The 18,914-nt window shown below is 33.2% G+C and overlaps 2 protein-coding genes and 1 non-coding gene across 3 annotated transcripts; 2 read left to right on the forward strand and 1 right to left on the reverse strand.

The window, feature by feature from the left end:
• Positions 1 to 8: 8 nt before the first annotated feature.
• Positions 9 to 6,680, reverse strand: LOC25492424 (ATPase GET3B). The gene is made up of 11 exons (XM_013600530.3): positions 6,521 to 6,680; positions 5,256 to 5,467; positions 5,070 to 5,132; positions 4,853 to 4,963; positions 4,128 to 4,202; positions 3,941 to 4,009; positions 3,792 to 3,857; positions 3,633 to 3,698; positions 3,422 to 3,520; positions 1,266 to 1,397; positions 9 to 421 (listed from the first exon to the last, which is right to left on the reverse strand). Exons 1-11 carry the CDS (start codon positions 6,633 to 6,635, stop codon positions 284 to 286), a joined length of 1,146 nt encoding a protein of 381 aa, XP_013455984.1. The 5' UTR covers positions 6,636 to 6,680; the 3' UTR covers positions 9 to 283.
• Positions 6,681 to 8,015: 1,335 nt separating this feature from the next.
• On the forward strand, positions 8,016 to 8,219 carry LOC112421435 (U2 spliceosomal RNA). The gene has a single exon (XR_003011767.1). It is a non-coding gene; the product is annotated as a U2 spliceosomal RNA (small nuclear RNA).
• A 2,927-nt stretch (positions 8,220 to 11,146) lies between these two features.
• Positions 11,147 to 17,144, forward strand: LOC25492425 (uncharacterized). The gene is made up of 10 exons (XM_013600531.3): positions 11,147 to 11,507; positions 11,812 to 11,862; positions 12,995 to 13,111; positions 13,608 to 14,069; positions 14,469 to 14,908; positions 15,113 to 15,212; positions 15,338 to 15,397; positions 15,971 to 16,060; positions 16,180 to 16,299; positions 16,668 to 17,144. Exons 1-10 carry the CDS (start codon positions 11,172 to 11,174, stop codon positions 16,977 to 16,979), a joined length of 2,088 nt encoding a protein of 695 aa, XP_013455985.2. The 5' UTR covers positions 11,147 to 11,171; the 3' UTR covers positions 16,980 to 17,144.
• Positions 17,145 to 18,914: the final 1,770 nt, after the last annotated feature.

Genomic DNA, 18,914 nt, shown 5'->3' on the forward strand with positions numbered 1-18,914 from the left:
TATCAATGTATCTATAAATTATTCTATTCTTTCAATAAAGATATGCATGAATTGCTAGTTGTAACATACATTTGTTGCCTTATCAGATAGTACCATTCAATAAACAAGAAAAGAGAGACTAACATCTAAAACTTAAAATAGATAATGTAACAAACTGTTAGTACCCCATTTCACTGCTTGAAAGAATGCTAGAGTAGTCTCTAAACTTCCTAAAAAAATTTAACAGCATCTCTATAATGTGATCCACGTTCCTGAAATTCGTGAATTATCTACGATGTAAGTTTTATCTCCAAAGCTTATCTCCCATGAATGTGAGAGCTGGAACACCCCTTATTTCCATATCCACCAAGGGTGCCTGACATAATCTCAATCCACCAAGTTCTGAATCATTGTGGATAGTTTCAATTGCGCGCATTTGATCCTGCATTTGAATCAACCAGTAAAGTTTGTTTATATAATACCCTATTTTGTTCCTTGTGTAAGCAATTATCAGAATACTACTATATTTACGTTTTAATTTTTTTTTTGAGCAAACTACTATATTTACTTAAGAATAGTAAATTTAAGCAGCTTTTGAAGTGTTAAATACAAGGTACAACATATTGAGTTGGCTAAAACTTGCAAGCTGAACTGTGTAAATCAACCTATCATTATCACTGGAACCAGCCTTTTGTAAGGTTCTTATAGCAAGCACTATGATTCAAATGCTAAGACATGTTCCCTAAAATTGTAGTATTTGTATCAACTTAGTCCTCTATTGTATCAATATTTCAAAATGATCCCTGAAATTGCAAAATGTTAATCAGGTTTGTACCCCCATTGGTATTTGCAGGACTTATAATGGCATTAAGTTGGCAGAGTCAAAGATGCATTTAAAACTAAGTGAATGATTTTAGGAGTGTGATCGACAACAGATCTGAATAAAAGGACAAACAGGATTAACATTTTGCAATTCTAAGGATCATTTTGAAATATTGATAATACGAGTGACTAGGTTGATACAATCCTACAATTTCAGGGACCAAATTGGATATTTCATGTTTTCACTTCTCATGTATCCATACACTGTCTTCCCGAAATCTGCAATCCTATAATTTATTGCTTAGGTAATAACTAATGAAACCTAATAATTTTTTATATTTGAATACAACAATCAAAACAAAACTCTAACAAAAAATGTTCGATCAATAATAGTGTGAAAACCCCAAAGATATATGAATGTAGCATTGAAGGCATAGAAAGATGGACGAATAATTTCTGATTACCTTTAGTTTCATCGAACAAAACTTGCAGCCCGTCGTAGGAGGTAAGACCTGATTAACGATTAGTCTTTTAACAGGTACACTTTCGTTCTTTAAGGATGCATGTAACCTTGATGATTCACTAATTGCCATAACCTTGAAGAGATCATAATCGAACAATCACAACGGGAAATGTAAAAACCGTATATAAGATAAACTAAAATAACGGTAATAAAAGAGGTAAAAAACAGACAAAAGTATTTTACAATCAGATTTGAGGACGATAAACCAAGCCCAGTTGATAAATTTTGCTAGAGATATTAATTACAGTTGAACGCAATGCATTTCATAAAACACTGCCACATTCTCACTCATGCTTGATTAGCAGAATTAACCAAGTCTTAGCTCATGATGTTCAGCTAGAACCACATGATACAAAGCCTTATGCCAAGCAACAATGCCTGAATTTATGTAGGCCAGATCAAATGTTTTCTGGAATGAATAACCAGAAACTACCAAAACAAATGATGATAACTGACATTGCAGGTCGTCAACACAACACTTTTGAAAGCATAGTTTACTTGTCTACAACATGGTAAGGCTTGCACAAGAATATTCACAGGAACTGCCTTTTTCCTCTAAAAATAAATTAATTTTTAAGTCTTGTAGTTGTTTAAGTTTTGAAAGTATAAATAAAATTTACTCACTTAAAAGGCTTCCATTTCAAAAATTGCATGCACATGATAAAAATTCAAAGCTACTTACTAAAATCTGTGTTGAAATTTTGGGGCCTAACTCATCCTTACAAAACCGGCTTGTAAGGTGAGGAGTGCCTCCTCTTTATAAACTCTGATCAAGCTTCCAATCTAACCGATGTGGGACTAAATCCACCCCCTCAAAGACAAGCCAACATAAGGCAACTTGGGGCAGATCGAATCGCAATTTTAAGGTGGAATTACCAACCCACCCCCTCACATTCGGGGTGGGATTTCCAACGCACCTGAGGTGGAATTACCAACCCACCCCCTCATATTCAGGGCAGGATTTCCAACACACCCCCTCACGCTCGGGCCCAATGGGCATGAAGCGTGGCAATGCGGAATCCCGACAACGGTAGATCTTGGATAGTGTTGGAAATCCTGCCCTGAATATGAGGGGGTGGGTTGGTAATTCCACCTCAGGTGCGTTGGAAATCCCACCCCGAATGTGAGGGGGTGGGTTGGTAATTCCACCTTAAAATTGCGATTCGATCTGCCCCAAGTTGCCTTATGTTGGCTTGTCTTTGAGGGGGTGGATTTAGTCCCACATCGGTTAGATTGGAAGCTTGATCAGAGTTTATAAAGAGGAGGCACTCCTCACCTTACAAGCCGGTTTTGTAAGGATGAGTTAGGCCCCAAAATTTCAACAGATAGGCTCTGATACCATGTTAAGAGTCCCACATCGGTTAGGAGTTGGCCTGACAATTTGTTTATAAGTGGGGGCAATCCTCACCTCACAAGCCGGTTTTGTGGGGTTATGTTAGGCCCAACCACGATTTCTAATATGGTATCAGAGCTTGTCGAATTCAAGGGCCGCCTAAACCTATTCACGCACCAAGCCTAAAGAGTGCTGGGCATGAGGGGGGTGTATTGGGAAAAACCCAAGTCCCACATCGGATAGACAAGACTCTTGAGAAGAGTATATAAAGAGAAGGTAATCCTCACCTTACAAGCCGGTTTTGTAAGGATGAGTTAGGCCCCAAATTACAACATGGTATCAGAGCCTCTTCACGATTGTTTGGGCCACCTGTTATCAGGTTTCCGTTATCGGGCCACCCGTCATTTATGTTCACGCTTCAGATGTGTAATCCTGAGCGTGAGGGGGTGTGTTAAGAGTCCCACATCGGTTAGGAGTTGGCCTGACAATTTGTTTATAAGTGGGGGCAATCCTCACCTCACAAGCCGGTTTTGTGGGGTTGTGTTAGGCCCAACCACGATTTCTAATAATCTGAAAGAATCAAATTTGGTTATCCAAAAACGTATCAGTAAATGACACTTCAGAGTCTTTGACCCGAAAATGAAGAAGCAGCACTAAGAACATGGCACAAATTAATGCCGATCACCGAGAATTTTTGTTTCAACTTTAATATTTCAGTTTCCAGTCCACTATAAGCAGTATTGAGAACAGAAGTTTCGCATTACCGTAGGAATCGTCACTATTATGAATTCGGTAGTGTCTGAATTATGGAAAAGATCCCGTATTTTTGCCACTCTCTCCTTGAGCTTTTCAAGTTTGTCTAACTACAAGTTCAAATACAAAATAATTAAAATTTTGTAAAGGTAGAATAATATTATTATAAAAACAGAAAAGCTTACAGGATTTCTCCAGAAAAAAAAAAAAAAAATAGCTTACAGGATTGTTTTGAGGCTGTTCTTTTCCCAACAAGGATTTGAAAACTGAACCTAATTTCATCTTCATCTGGACAGAGCAATTGATTTAGTAAAATTCTAGTAGAGAGGAAGATGATCAAGCCTAGTTGAATATAAAGTTGATTGTGGATATGAATTATACCTTCATAAGTTTGCCTATAGATCCATCCAAGAAGTCAGGCAATGATAGTAGCCGAAGTGTATGACCCTATTGAGATATTCATAAACAATCATATTTTTTTCCTAAATTTTCATATACACGTTGTAAAAGAACTAATAATTGTTACGGACCGTTGGTGCTGTATCAAAAACTATCCGACTGAACATACTATATTCTTCAGACTCAAGAAATTGCATCACCTGAATCAAAACAGCATAATCAGGAAACATAAACAAAGCACATTTTTCATTCTGAGCTTAATATCCTCAATGCTTGTATTTAAAATACATAAAAAAGGAAATAAACAATTCTACATGCCTTAGCAATTGCAATGATTTCATCTGTTCCAGGTGGAGGAGTGTGCAACAGCTCTTCAAGATTAAGGTCCCCTAACTACAGCAACGTCATTAGCAAGATAAGTGAATGTTAACAACATTTAATCTGAAGTCATTGCAGCACCAAACTTTTAAAACTATGTCTAAAATTTCAAGAAACTTGCTTCAAAGATCTAACAATTTCTAATTTGTGTCTTTAGTAATAGTCAATAGTAGCTGAGGACCTGCCGTCAAATGTTACTTTTATCTTAATAGGGGATAAATTTAAATCAACAAATCGTTTGCTACTTTCATGAAGTGATTAATTGTTGGTTAGTCATATAAATACATAACTATAAAAAGGCGCAAACAAATATCAGAACTGAATACTCATGAAGTGATTATTTGTTGGTTAGTCATATAAATACATAACTATAAAAAGGCGCAAACAAATATCAGAACTGAATACTATTATATAGTATATGTTCCGACAATAACAGAACAAACTAGATAAAAAAAATAAAAAATAATCACATCATATGCAAGGTTTGAAAAACAGTCCAGGACCGTAACGTCAATGTTTTTCATGTTTCTGCAACTGCATTGCTACCACAATATAAGGGATCAACAACTTCTATGCAACTGTGGTTAAAAAACCTTAATCATATGCATACAAAGCCATATGCACAAATACACTCAAAAGCACTCAAAACTAAATGTACAAACTACCTGGTCAGCAACCACTCCAAGTCCCATGCTTTGCATCAAACTCTTAGCACCCCCACCTCCAAGCTTTTGACCTGCTGTCCGGAATTCTTCCATTGATTTATCAGGGTTTATCTGTCATCAAACAATCAAAGGTTCAATACAAAACAATTAAACAACAACATGCAGTTCAGCAAAACACCAAAGAAGCAATATCAAACTGTTTGGTAAAAAATATTACCTCAAGAGCATATAATGGAGAATTCACTCCTTCAACCGGAACAAGTTTTCCCCCTGTCAAATCCTAATCGAAACATAAATTTTTATACAACATTCCAGCATAACAAAACTACTGAAGAAAAATATCTCTAAAACCTATAAAAAATGGTTCGAGTTCATATTTTTTTTGTGGCGCATTAATAATTACCTGAGCAAAAGAATCACTTAATGAATGAGCAGGATCAGTTGAAACCACCATAGTGGGGTGTCCATGATTTGCAAATTTGATAGCAAGAGAAGCAGCACAGCTTGTTTTCCCAACACCACCTTTCCCACCAAGCATGTAATATCTCCTTTCCTTGTCTCTCACCATCTCATCAAATCCACAAACACTTTCTGCTACATTTCCTATCCGCCTTGCTGCATTTCAAATATACTCAATCACTCCCTCCATTCCTTTCTAACCAAATAACTGTTGCTAATTATTTCTCATTTTCAGAGTTCAAAACATTATTTACTATATCGGTTTAAATATGATTTTAGTCTCTACAGTTATAGCGTTTTTTTTGTTTTGTTTTAGTCCGTGTAAGTGTAAGTGTTTTTGCTTAGATTCAGTCCCTGCAAATTCAAAATCTATTGCTTTTAGTCCTTGAGTCAGCTTATTGGGCCACATGGCTTGGTTTGATTGGGTCACATACAACGTCCAAGATTAACAACAACAATTTTTTAATTTGCAAGGACTGAATTAACCAAAAAACTTACCGTCACAAATAAAAAAAAAAAACAAAAAAACACTATATTTGCAGAACTAAAATCATATTTAAACCATTATTGTTTTATCAATAATAAGCTTAACTATTTTTTAAACATCTGTTTGACTAAAAAAGACATATTTGGTAACTGTCACTTTCTCACGAGCTTATAGCTTATTTTTACTAGCATATAGTGTTTTTTGATAAGCTAATTCAAGTAGCTTATAGCTTATAATTTTTATCCCAATTTTCCCCTTGTAACCTTAATTGAAAAAAAATATATATATTAAATATTAATTAAATATATCTTATTTGTATCATTTCATACTTATAAGCTAGTTTAACCGCTAATTCTACCAAACACTACGAATTTAATCAGCTAGTTTATCCGCTATAAACTACCAATTCAGTTATTAGCTATTCTTTTTTACCGAACAGAGCCATGGAAAATTAGGTACAACATATCAAGGGTATCACAACAACAGCAAAAAATTAATTTAATCAAAAGTAAGAAAATTCACTCATTTCATTGGTTTATGCAAAATAGACTTAAACTTCACTTAAAAGGAACTGAGTTCATAATTCACTTTTTCTGAAAATACAAGTCACTGAATTATTCATAACCATAAGCATGCATTGATACCCTAGAAAATTCTGCAATTTTCGGGAAAACTTTTCAATAATGATTATCAACATCGTTATGATTTGAAATTTGAAATACCTTGAGATAAAGGTGGGAGAATGAAAGGTGTTTGATGCAACGAAGAGGAAGTGATGTTGCGAAGAAGCGAGGAATTCTTTTGGGTCTTCAGAATGTGACCAAGCAGCGCCGCCATTGTTAGTTTACAGAAACAGAGAATCTATGAGAGAGAACAAAGCCACTTTTTTTTTTTTTAAATGGGTTTAAGTTGGGGTTTAGTTTAGGGTACACAACTTCACTTGTAAAAGAAGCATCATCATTTTTTTTCTTTTTATTTTTTTTAGAGGAAAAAGAATCATATCATCATGTTCATCAAATTATCTTTATTTTTAACCCCAATGATTTTTTACTTCATTTTTATTGGGGTGATATTGATCTTTTTATTTGATTGGCAAAATCAATAAGTTAGCATATATATGGGTCTTTACTTCATTTTTATCCGATTTGATTTGGTTAGTAAAATAAAAATTGCAATTCGAACCAAACTATGCGGCTGAGTTAAAAAATGGTTCGAATGCATCCGAACTAAAAGCAGTTTTTGGTTTGGATTGGTTCGATTTGCAGTTTTTCTATTTGGGTCGTTCAGTTTTGAACACCCTGAGAGCAACCACATAAATGAGTTGGAACCACAATCTTAAAAAAGATTTTAGGTCATTTTTATAAACTGTTCAACCCTTACTTTTTCAAGTAATGTGAGACTTCTCTCTCACACTTGCTACACAACAATCCTCATCTCAAGTGTGAATTCATCGATTCATCATGCCCACTCCTCAAGAGGGAGCTTTTTCGCCTGCATACACTTACTTGCTTGTATCACCGTTGTCAGAGGCATCAATAGGACACACTTCCTGAATATTTTGTCAGGAACATTTTTGACACAAAAAGTCAATTGAAACACTATTATGATACCATTGTTAGATCAGTTGGGGAGTCTCGGAGATCATCCATATTTATAAGCAATGTGAGAATTCTACATCACACTTGTTGCACAACAATCTTCCCATTAAGTGTGAATCCATTAATTCATCATGATTATCCCTCAAGTAGAAGCATTTCATAAGCATACTCTTACATGCATTGTTGTTGTCAGAGGTACCAACGAGACACGCCACCTGAACATCTTATCAAAAAGATTGTCAACACACGGAGCCGGTTGAACCATAGCTTTAATACCATTGTTGGATCATGAGGGAAGTCCATGAGATCATCCACATTGGATTTAGAGCAAGATATTTTTTCCCCCTTAAACGAAAATAAATTATCAATCCGACCTTCATTGAGTTTTAATTATCCTAATGCCCTAGTTTGATAAAGTTTTTTTTTTTGTCCTCTAATTGTATGTCACGCCCATTTGAAATGGAGTGACATTTTATTTTATTATTATTTTGCTGTGTGTTCTGACATTTTAATTTTTTTTATTTTTATGTCACGCCAAGGGTGGAATAAAAATCTTACCAATTTTATTTTGGTTTGAGCATTAGATTAATGAGTTCTTCACTTATAAAATGTTCAACTTCTATTTATGTGATTTTTAACTCACACTTACTACACATCAAGTGTAGTATCTGTTCTTATCAGTTTAATATCTGATATGTGGCTCAATAGGTCACACGATATTAAATTATTTTTTTGAGGGGGAGAAGTCATCACAATAGCTTGCTATTGAACTTCTCAAGTGTCGCTTATGCGTTGCACTATTGCATAGGCTGGCGCACCCCACCAAAAAAAATAAAAATAAAAAAATACTACACATCAAGGACATATTCTTGCAGCAATGAACGCAAAACTTAATGAAAAGATGCTTCCAATTTTACTGGCCGTCGTTTAAGGTGGGATAGATCTAGGACTGACAAGAAACAAAATGTAACATAAATGACTAATTCGGAAAGGAAAAAATTGTAAACGACCAACCGTAAAATCAATCAAATTTTAAAGATTGAAAATATAACTTTACCTAAAAAGATGGATAAAATTCCAGCTAAAAAGAGCATTAGTATTCATTTAATAACACTACTTAATTGAGTTGTTGCATCAAAACTGGAAATAGGTTATCCAGAAACATGTTAACATTAACACAACCTTTATAAATGGTAACAACCTATGGGCTCTATTTTACGTATATAAATGTACTTGAAAATATATTCATTACTAGACCCCGGGCCTGGGATAGACCATTAATTGGCCAATCTTCACAATAATCAGCTGAGAGAGAAGATGATATTAATTTTTACAGTTAATGAATGATAATTGTACTTGGATGGATTTTTATTTTTTTGAATTTACTTTATAAAAAGCGTGAAACATAATTTTATATGCATAAGTTGAACATAAGTTTGGTATCAATGTTGTACACAAAGGGATATATCAATGTTGTGATCCCTCATAATTTAAACTCACTCCATTTAAATTTTCAATATGCTTCTCTCTCCTTTTAAATGTGTTTGGTCACAAGGGAGTCGAGAGGATCATCCACAACATTGAACTCAACAACCACAAGTGAGAAATACACCACACTTTTACCTAAAATCTTAAGACAATTGATTTATGGGTTCTTCGTTTATAAAGTTCAAAACCTCTAATTTTCTAAGCGGTGTGGGGCTTCTTTACTCACATGCATTTGCTACACAACAATCCTCCCCTCAAATGTGAGTCCATCGATTCATCATGCTCACCCCTCAAGTGGAAGTTCTTTCATCAACACACACTTTCTTGCACCGTCGTTGCCACAAGCGCCAACGAAACACATTGTCCCACCATTGTCAAAAAGACTTTCAACACAAGGAGTCTGATCAAACCCTTCGTCAAACCTCGGCTCTGATGTCACTATTAGGTTACAAGGGGAGTCCGGAGGACCGTCCACCACATTGAGCTCAGAGCAACCACACAAGTGAGGGAGCACACATTTACTCAAATCTTAAGACAATGAGTTGATGAGTGCTTTATAAAATGTTCAACCTCCACTTTTCTAAATGATATGAGACTTCTTTACTCACTCAGTGACAACTTTAGGTACCTAATCCATTTTGTGCTTCATTACATGAGAAATACTAAATTGGGCATAACCCCTAATAAAAAATATTGGGCACACATTCACAATTGAAATATATTAAAAGAGAAATAATTTAGTCAGATCACTTAATATCATTTATCATTTTTATCATTTGTCTTTGTGTGTTCAAGGAGATTTTATATAGTGTTGTGCCAGTGCAAGGGTTGTTAGAATTACATATGGCGAGAATTTCAAGTACCAAATCTATTTTGTGCTTCACAAGTGTCATCAGACAGTGAATACCAGATGATGTGAGGTAGTGGTACTAGACATACTTTGTGCATTAGGATAATGAACCAATCTTAAGCATCAAATGGTCTTCGCTCTGAGGTAACTTATGTGTTGTCTCTTACTTCGATCAATCAGATCGTAAACACGGGGTGGTGTTAGAATTTTTTAGGGGTTGGATCCAATTTGTGGATCTTTTTTAATTTTTCTTTTTCTTTTTATTGTTTTGATTTTACCCGTTAGGGTTGTTAATTGAGTCAGGTTTTACGTCCCCCCAATTTTTATGTAATTTTTTCTTTTTTTAATAATATATATGAGCAATTGACAATAAATAAGAGTATGGTTCCAATATAGTTGAAAACTATTTTTTTGTTGTCATTTTGCTCTTGGCCTTTCAGAAGAATATATATTATATGCACTCTTGAATAAATATTATAGGATATATTGTTCTCATATTCTCTTCCGTCTTGAATATAATCATCAAAATAAATCATGTTTTGTGGTCTCAAATACAAACAAAATTCAACAAGGGCTGTCACATTTAAGCCAAGATTCTTAGAGTACCCTTTAATTAAATTAAATTTTCAAGTAACACTTTTAATATATATGGAACAAAGTTCTCATGAGGGTATTTTAGATAATACGGTTACTTTTTATATTACTCTGAGAAATATAGATGAAATTACTTGGTTTTCTTTTCTTTTGATGAAATAACTTGCTTTTCTTAAAGGGTATATGTAATTTTTTATATTTTTTTTATATATGAGATCAGATGAAATATTTTGTTATCATTAAAATATTTATGGTCATCATTTCTAGGCCAATTTGATTGCAATTGATGGTTTTTATGTTTAACAGATTAATTTTATTTTTCTTAAAAAACATATTAGTGGATTGTAAAAGGTTTAATAGATTGTTTTGATTCATCAACTGAATTCAATCGAAATCCATCAAATTCATTCATTTTGTCACCCCTAATTCAAACTCACTTGATCTAAAATGCTCATGTGTTATTTCTTTCTTGATGCAATATCACATTTTATCCATGCTAAAAGCACAAATAGATTTCACTTGCGTCTCTTTTTTTAGTAGTTTCACTTGCGTCTCTATCTATCATATACTTTCACTTTCATTTGATAATAACTCGTACGTTACTTGTTAATTTGTTAGTAAATTGTAGCCAACCTTTACATTATGATCCAACCAAACAAAAATTAAAAAAAATGCTATGCATGCACTTTACTTAAAGTAATGTCATTAATTAAAAAGAAACTTATAACTTAGAACATATATATATATATATATATATATATATATATATAACCACACAAAACAAAACCAAGATTGCAAGCTACTCCAAAAGACCAAAAACTGAAAAAGACCACCCTCACTTCTATGAGATACATGATGTCCCACTCCTACCAGCACTCACAACCACAACAAAGACGGTTTTTATCTCAATACAATCAAAACCAACTTCATCAACAAATTTTCAATATTAATATTCCTGAAAAGTCCCTCTCAACTTCAACACATAACTTCTCTTTCTTTGGCACCAAGCTTGTGTCATCATCTTCTAACCAACATTATGAAGATCAAGAAGAACCTCTTAGTCCTCCATGTTGTTTTAACGTTGTTTCTAATTCTAAGCGTTTCATGTTTGGCTCTTCCATGGATCATACTCAACTAGATCATTTATCATCACTTATCTCTCCTTCTCATATTGATATTGTAAGTACTATATTGTCATTCTTAATTTAGTTAACATCTATGATTATGTATTGATTTGTCATTATATTGTTACATTTTACCATGTTTGTGAGAAGGTACTAGTACAGTATTATGTATCATGGTTTTAAATTGCGGTTGTAGTTTTTGGCTACAATGTGACACTTTGTATCGCGGAAAAATGTGGTTGATGCGGCCGCAATTGCGATCACAATATTGTTGTTGTAAAACCTCTACAATTTCTGTCTACTAATAAGTGCTCTAATCTAAAGTACTTTTTCCCTTGTCCTTTTCTTTTTGTTTGCAGAGGAAAAAGAAAATTAACGGGTTGCAAAAGAAAGAGGAACTTGAAAAAGAGGTATTTGGATTCATATATATTTTATGGAAAAATTTCATAATTAATTACTACATGAGTTTAATCTAACCATCAAATATTTTTTTTTAATTAAGTAGATCAATTCCACAATTTTTCATAAAACTTTAAAACTATTTGATACTTTACTAAATAATTTCAAATGAACGTATGATAAGTTCTTAAAAATATTAGTAAATGTTGATGGTTATGTTACATAACTACAAATTTTGATTAATCTAAAATTTGTGTATTTGCTCATTAACATAATATGACAACCATCAACACTTCAATTATTGAAATTAAATATTGGGTTAATAGTGTTTTACCCCCATGTAATATAGGTCATTTTCGATTTTTCCTCCTGTAAAATATTTTTTTTTGATTTCGTCCTTGTAATTTGAATATTTTTGGTTTTGGACCTTCATGAATTTTGACTGTACAAAATCGAAGATATAGCAGGGGTAAACCGAAATTTGCTCAAATTAACAGAGGGTAAATTGAAATTTGCTCAAATTATAAGGGGGGTAAACCTAAATTTTCTCAAATTACAGGGGGTGAAATTTTTCATGGAGGTCCAAAACCAAAAAATCTTCATATTACAAGGATGAAATTCAAAAAAATTATTTTACAGGGGGAACCAAAAATGACCTAAATTACAGGGGGTTAAAGCACTATTAACCCTTAAATATTTATAATGAAGTATTAAGTGGAATAACTCACTTTAGAGTTAGATATACATATATAGAGGAGAGGGATCATGTTACTTCAAGAGTAAATAAATATGATGAAGTATCTTTTACTTTTATAGTAATGTATTAAGATGGTAATAAAAAGTGTCCCTCTCCTTTCCAAAATGTTATGACTGACTTCATGATCATATCAATGTATAGCTATACTAATTAGTCCAAACTTTGGAACTATAAGTTTGCTATTTTTGCCAAGGGAGAGGACAATAATAGTGAATGAGAACCATGCCCCTCAATGGCATATAGCATTAAATTGGAAAACTTATATATTATTCCTATAAATATATTGGGGAGTTATGCTATATGCCAAAAATTCAATGGCATATAGCATTAAGACTCAACTTTAGAGAACTTCAGAAAACTATATGACTTGTTAATGTAATAAACAGGTCACTATGCTTCAAAGGTTGTTGGACCAAGAAGAAAAAGTTCGTGAAATATTGGATATGGTGAATAGTAGGCCAAACGGTTCAGCTATATCTATTCCCAATTTTCTTCCTTCTAAGGTAATACAATGTTCACCTCATATATATTTTCCCTTTACTTTATTGTTTTCTTTCTCTAGCTAAATTTTCATAGTGTTAGTCACTTTTTATTCAAAGCTTCATATTGGCAAGGTAATATAATGTTATAGGGATATGGGTTCAATTTATATAGCATATGTATCATACATGTATGTAAGAAGACTTTTAGAACCAACCCAAAACGTTTCATCATCACTTAGGAGTTAGGTCCTTCAAACCATAACTGGCAAAAATACAATTATACAAAATGGTAACAATGTTGCAATAAACTAGTATTTGCTCGTCCACAAGTCCTAGTTCAACGGGCAAAAAAGTCGATATTGTTAGGTTGGACGTCATGATCAGGGTTCAAACACTGGCACCTCCACTTGTGTGTGTGATTTTTAATGGTTTTACCATTTCGTCTATTTACTAAAAAAAAAAAAAAAAAAGATTTGCTTGAAGTAAAATTTGATTATTTGTTATGCAATTTATGCAGATGAGAGAATTGTTAGCAGAGCTAGTCATGGTTGAGAATGAGATAGCAAAACTTGAATCCCAAATTAGCACACTTCAAACTGGTCTGAAACATGAACAAGAAATCACCAACGAATCTAAGTCAAAAATACAGAACCAAGGGAATTTTATGAGCAATTCTAACAATCGTTTATCAACTTCAACAATTACAAATCCTAGTTCTATTCAAAGAAGCAGTAGTAATGTTCATGAAAGGATGGCATTTGAAACAAAGGCATTGCATTTCATAAGTAAAGCAATCAAGGGTGATTATAATCTCAATGACTTCAGTCTTAATGAAAAAACAGGATTTTCTAAAAATTCTGTTGAACAGAAAGAAAATAGTTTTCAGGAAGATGTTAAATTTCATGAAAGAATTACTAGGAAAAATGGAGCAGTGAAGCCTCCCTCGCCCATGCGAGACCCGCGTCATCCATCACCTAAGGTATGAATGACGAATTTCCCAATTTATTCGTGTATGTATGATTCTTTTACTTAATCAAAATGAAAATTAGTTCGCTTTGAAATTTTAGTCCGTAGATAATATAATTGTGCAATTTTGATCTTTGGTATTTTAATTGCGCGAACTATGTCCTTTGAGCATCCATCTTATTGCAATTATCTTTCTTTATCATTGAGTCGTCCAATTTCTAACATCTATAGCCTATGTGGATTGAGTTGCCAGACTGACCAAAGTTAGTCGCAACTTAGACTTGTGTGCCACATTGACTATTGATTTTAAAAATTGGACGACTCGATGACATAGTAACTTGATTTGAAGTGACTGTAACAAAATGAATATGTGGGACCTAATATTTGCAACCAATGACTATACTATTTTCAGCTGAGGGAACGTAATCTAGACATGTCCTTGGATCTTCCAACTAGGTCACTACTTGATCCACTTTTATCAGAAGAAAATGACCTAAAGTGGCAACCAAACAAGCTATCTGAAAGCATCATGAAGTGTTTGAATTTTATATATGTAAGACTACTTAGAACATCAAGAGCAATGGAATTGGAGAAATCAGGACCTGTTTCAAGATCATTGCATTCTTCTTTAAGCTCAAGAAGCTTCCGGGTCGATTTGGGATCGACCCAGAAACCAAGTCTTATGTTGCACAAGGAATCAAGGCAGCAAGATCCATATGGTATCTTTGATTCAGAAGAGTCCATTCCTAGGGATATTGGTCCTTACAAGAATTTGGTTATGTTTACTTCAAGTTCAATGGATCCAAAGTTTATATCAAGCCCTTCGTCTATTCCATTACTAAGAAAGTTAAGGTATGACATGAATAATGTAAATATCAGGAATTTAAATAGTGGCTGCAGTGCGATATTTGATATTGCAGAAAATCGCAGTCAAATATGACGGATGCAACCTCAATTTTGGTCGTGTTGTATAATTCTAAATTTCTATTGACAAGACCAAATGCTGAGAAATTTGCAAGTTTCACTAGATTTTAATATGTTCCTTGTTGTTTATAGGATTTTGATGAGCAATCTTCAGACAGTTGATTTGAAAGGCCTTACAAATCAACAGAAATTAGCATTTTGGATCAACTTGTACAACGCTTGTATCATGCATGTATGGTAGACATTTCTTGTACAAATCTATATTTAAAATTTCAATGAATAAGAAAGAATTATAGGACATGGATCAACACTATATTATATATATGATTAATGATTAATGTATTTTTTTTGTTATAGGGATTCATTCAATATGGTGTGCCATCCACCTCAGAAAAGTTAATTGCATTGATAAACAAGGTACCTTAAAAGTCTTGATATATAGATGTTACCTGTACTGATTGTAGCATCTTAGGCTCTTCCATGATATAATGACAAGTGTCATAACTCAAAAGAAGAAAACAGTTATCATAGCTTAGTCCTTCAAAAAAAAAAAAGTTATCATAGCTTAGAAATTTAATAAGTTTTTCGAGCGTTTGTTTCAAGTTTTCTACATTTATTCTTTGGAATAACTTTTTTTTTAATATAAGGATTAAGCTTTATTTCCAAGTACTTTTGAAAAAAACATGTTTGGTTAAATTTTACATTATGACTATAAATTATTTTAAGAGGGAGGTTGTTTATAAAACAAACACTTTTAAGGTATAAATTTTAATCTCTTTTAGAATTTAATTTTCTTTATTTGGTACATTTAGAATTTAATTTTCTAACTTGCAGAAAGAAACAAATAATATTATAAAAAAATATACAAAACCTTTTAATTAAAAAATTTTAAACTTATTTAATTAGAAAAAAGGTTTTTATTTTTTTTTCCTTAGAAAAATCATAAAACAGAATGTCCTTATAATGTTGAATTGAATTGCTATTGTATAGGCAACCCTCAACATAGGAGGCAACATAATAAATGCTCAAGCAATAGAGCATTTTATTTTAAGGAAAAGAGATGCTTCTAATATGAAAGAGGTAAAGCCACTTTCTACTTAGTGTTCATTTAAATGCAAAAACAATTAAAATCATTAGCTATCCATAATCTTGTTATATTTTTTGTAATTAAATCTGTAAAACAATGTTGCATGCTTTAGGCACAAAGGAAGGGGGAGTGGGAAGAGAAAGAATCAGTTGTACGTGAACTCTATGGGCTTGAATTTGTGGATCCAAATGTCACATTTGCTCTCTGTAGTGGAACTCGTTCTTCTCCAGCTGTAAGTCCAGCTCCTCACACACAAACATACACATTATAAAACGACGAATGTTGTTCACACTTCACTCAATGCTAGGAAACACTACTAATTTATCAATATAACTTTATCGGCAGTTAACTGTTGATCAATTTTAACCGGCTGCAGTTAACTGCTGATGGACATTTACGTCTTTTTCTGGTGTGTTTCATCCTTGTTTAAAGTGTCAACAACAATTTTCTTCTACAACAGTTTGCTTATTCACATTGCTCCTTATAGACTATAGTAGCATTTCCATTTATATACAATTTATTTTTAGCTTCAATTTTTTTTAAAGACAAAATTGTATAAAGGTGTAAGAAAATGTATTAATCAATATGCATTGCATTCAGGTGAGGATATACACAGGAGATGGTGTGACAGCTGAACTAGAGAAATCAAAGCTAGACTATCTTCAAGCTTCAATTCTTGCTACTAGCAACAAAAGAATAGGGTTTCCAGAACTTCTCCTAAGAAACATGCTTGATTTTGCTGTGGATATTGATTCACTTGTGGAATGGGTGTGTAACCAGTTACCTACTTCAGGGACTCTAAGGAAATCAATGGTTGAATGTTTTAGGGGTCATGGTGGTAATGTCAAGGCATCAACCATTGTTGAAAAGATACCCTATGACTATGAATTTCAATATTTGTTAACAATATAAATATGTTTATGTCTTTTCTTTGTTATTAAACTTGAGGTGTGTGTACAAAATATGTATATAGAAGGATTTTGAGCTATCAAGAATTGTCCCCTTCCATATATTATAGCCAGTCTAATTGATTGTAGAATGAGTCAAACTTAAAGCAAAATTCACTCAAATGTCAAAGCTTCATGTGACAGGTCATTTATTTCGATTAATCATTTTTAATCTGTTTCACTTTTATTTAGATATTCACAATGTTTAATAGGACCCTTTTATTTAATATTTCAAAAGAAATAGATAGACTCTATTTTACAGTGACAGGATCATGTGAAATTTTGATCATACAATTTTTTTAACTCATACCAAATGTTGTAAAATGAAACAATGCTTATGCATCCTGTTAGTATTTTATAAATGGACAGTAAGAATTATTTTAGTAGAAATAGTTGAAGTAGTAAAAATGGAATTGTGGAGAACTTGAATTATAATAACTTGAAATGGAGTAGTACACTTTGTAGTGTTAGAAGATAATTAGCTTGTGGTTTGCTCTAAAATGGATAGTAAGTAGCCTTTTTATAGGCTTGACATGTTGGTTATATGTTCTCTAGAGACTTCTTCTTGGGGAAAGTTTCTACACTTATGTATTTTACATTATTCTCAACAAAAAAAAAATCTACTAGAAATTTGTAGCATTTTTCAACACTCCTCCTTGATACAAATTTTGATAACTCCAAGCATAGTTCGTGGTAGCTCAAATCTTGCTCTACCCGAATCCTCGATTGATGAAATGCCAATCAATTCTTGTGTACCATGCTCGAAGATTTTTCTTATGCCCATTCAGAGATTTTCATAGTGTTAGTTCTTTTCCTCCATTGCCTTTGGCACATAGTTCTGGTTTTGACGCCACTGCATAGTTTTTAGGCTCATGTTTGGCCATGTTGCAAGTTTCATATATATCCACCAATGATCTTACTCTTGTTGGAGTAGATTCTGGAGAAGAAGTTTCTTGTCGGAGAATATTCTAAAATTTACCTCCTGAAAGCATGTATAAATTACTTGTCATCTTTTCTGCTTTTATCACCACAAGATTATCTTTCACCACTTTTAAGATTCCACTTTCATCATGGATCTTGCATTAGAGTTGACCCAATTTCTTTAGCGACAATAAATTCTTTTTGAACCCATTTACATGACTTACCCCATGTATTTTGCAAACAATACCATCATGTATCTTTAATGTAATAGTGACGACTCCAACAATTTCAACAGTATAGTCATTTTATGTGTACACAATTCCTTATGAGATCAGCTAATAAGAGAAAAATCAATCTCAGTGTAGAGTCATGTGCCAATTGCCATGTTGCACCTGAATCCATTATCCAAATATCGTTGAGACTTCTTCTACCTTTAGAACTAGTTATTGCTTCGCTATACAAGATTTCACCATCATCTAAGGTGCTTCCAATGCATCCTTGAGATGTTGAAACTTCAAAAGTATTTTCTCCATCCTTGTTATTATTCCACCACTCCTTTAAATGTCCTTTCATGCCATGATTTTAGCATTTGAGATCCTTCCTTCTACGAGATTTTGACCTATTATCATTTTGACTCCCACTGCAACCTCATTTTGTTGATCTGTCTCTTGTTATCACCAAAGCCAGTTTGCATTGAACTCTCTGACCTTTCTTACTTATTCTTGAATTTGGATTCATCTTCAAGATTTGCAACAGCGGCATCATCAAAATGAAGGGTATCAACCACATTATCATTGATAATGTTGACGATGAGTTTATCATACAAATCTGATAAAAACTAAAGTAGAAGTTTAACTCTCTCACTTTCCGTTATTCTGAAATTTGAAGTTGTAAGTTGGAAAAATAACGTATTTAGGGTATTGATGTGATATGTTGTTGTCTTGGATTCACTCATTCGAAGAGTGTAGAGCCTTATTTT

Source organism: Medicago truncatula, chromosome 4 (genome assembly GCF_003473485.1).
Source record: "Medicago truncatula cultivar Jemalong A17 chromosome 4, MtrunA17r5.0-ANR, whole genome shotgun sequence".
Lineage (NCBI taxonomy): Eukaryota > Viridiplantae > Streptophyta > Magnoliopsida > Fabales > Fabaceae > Medicago > Medicago truncatula.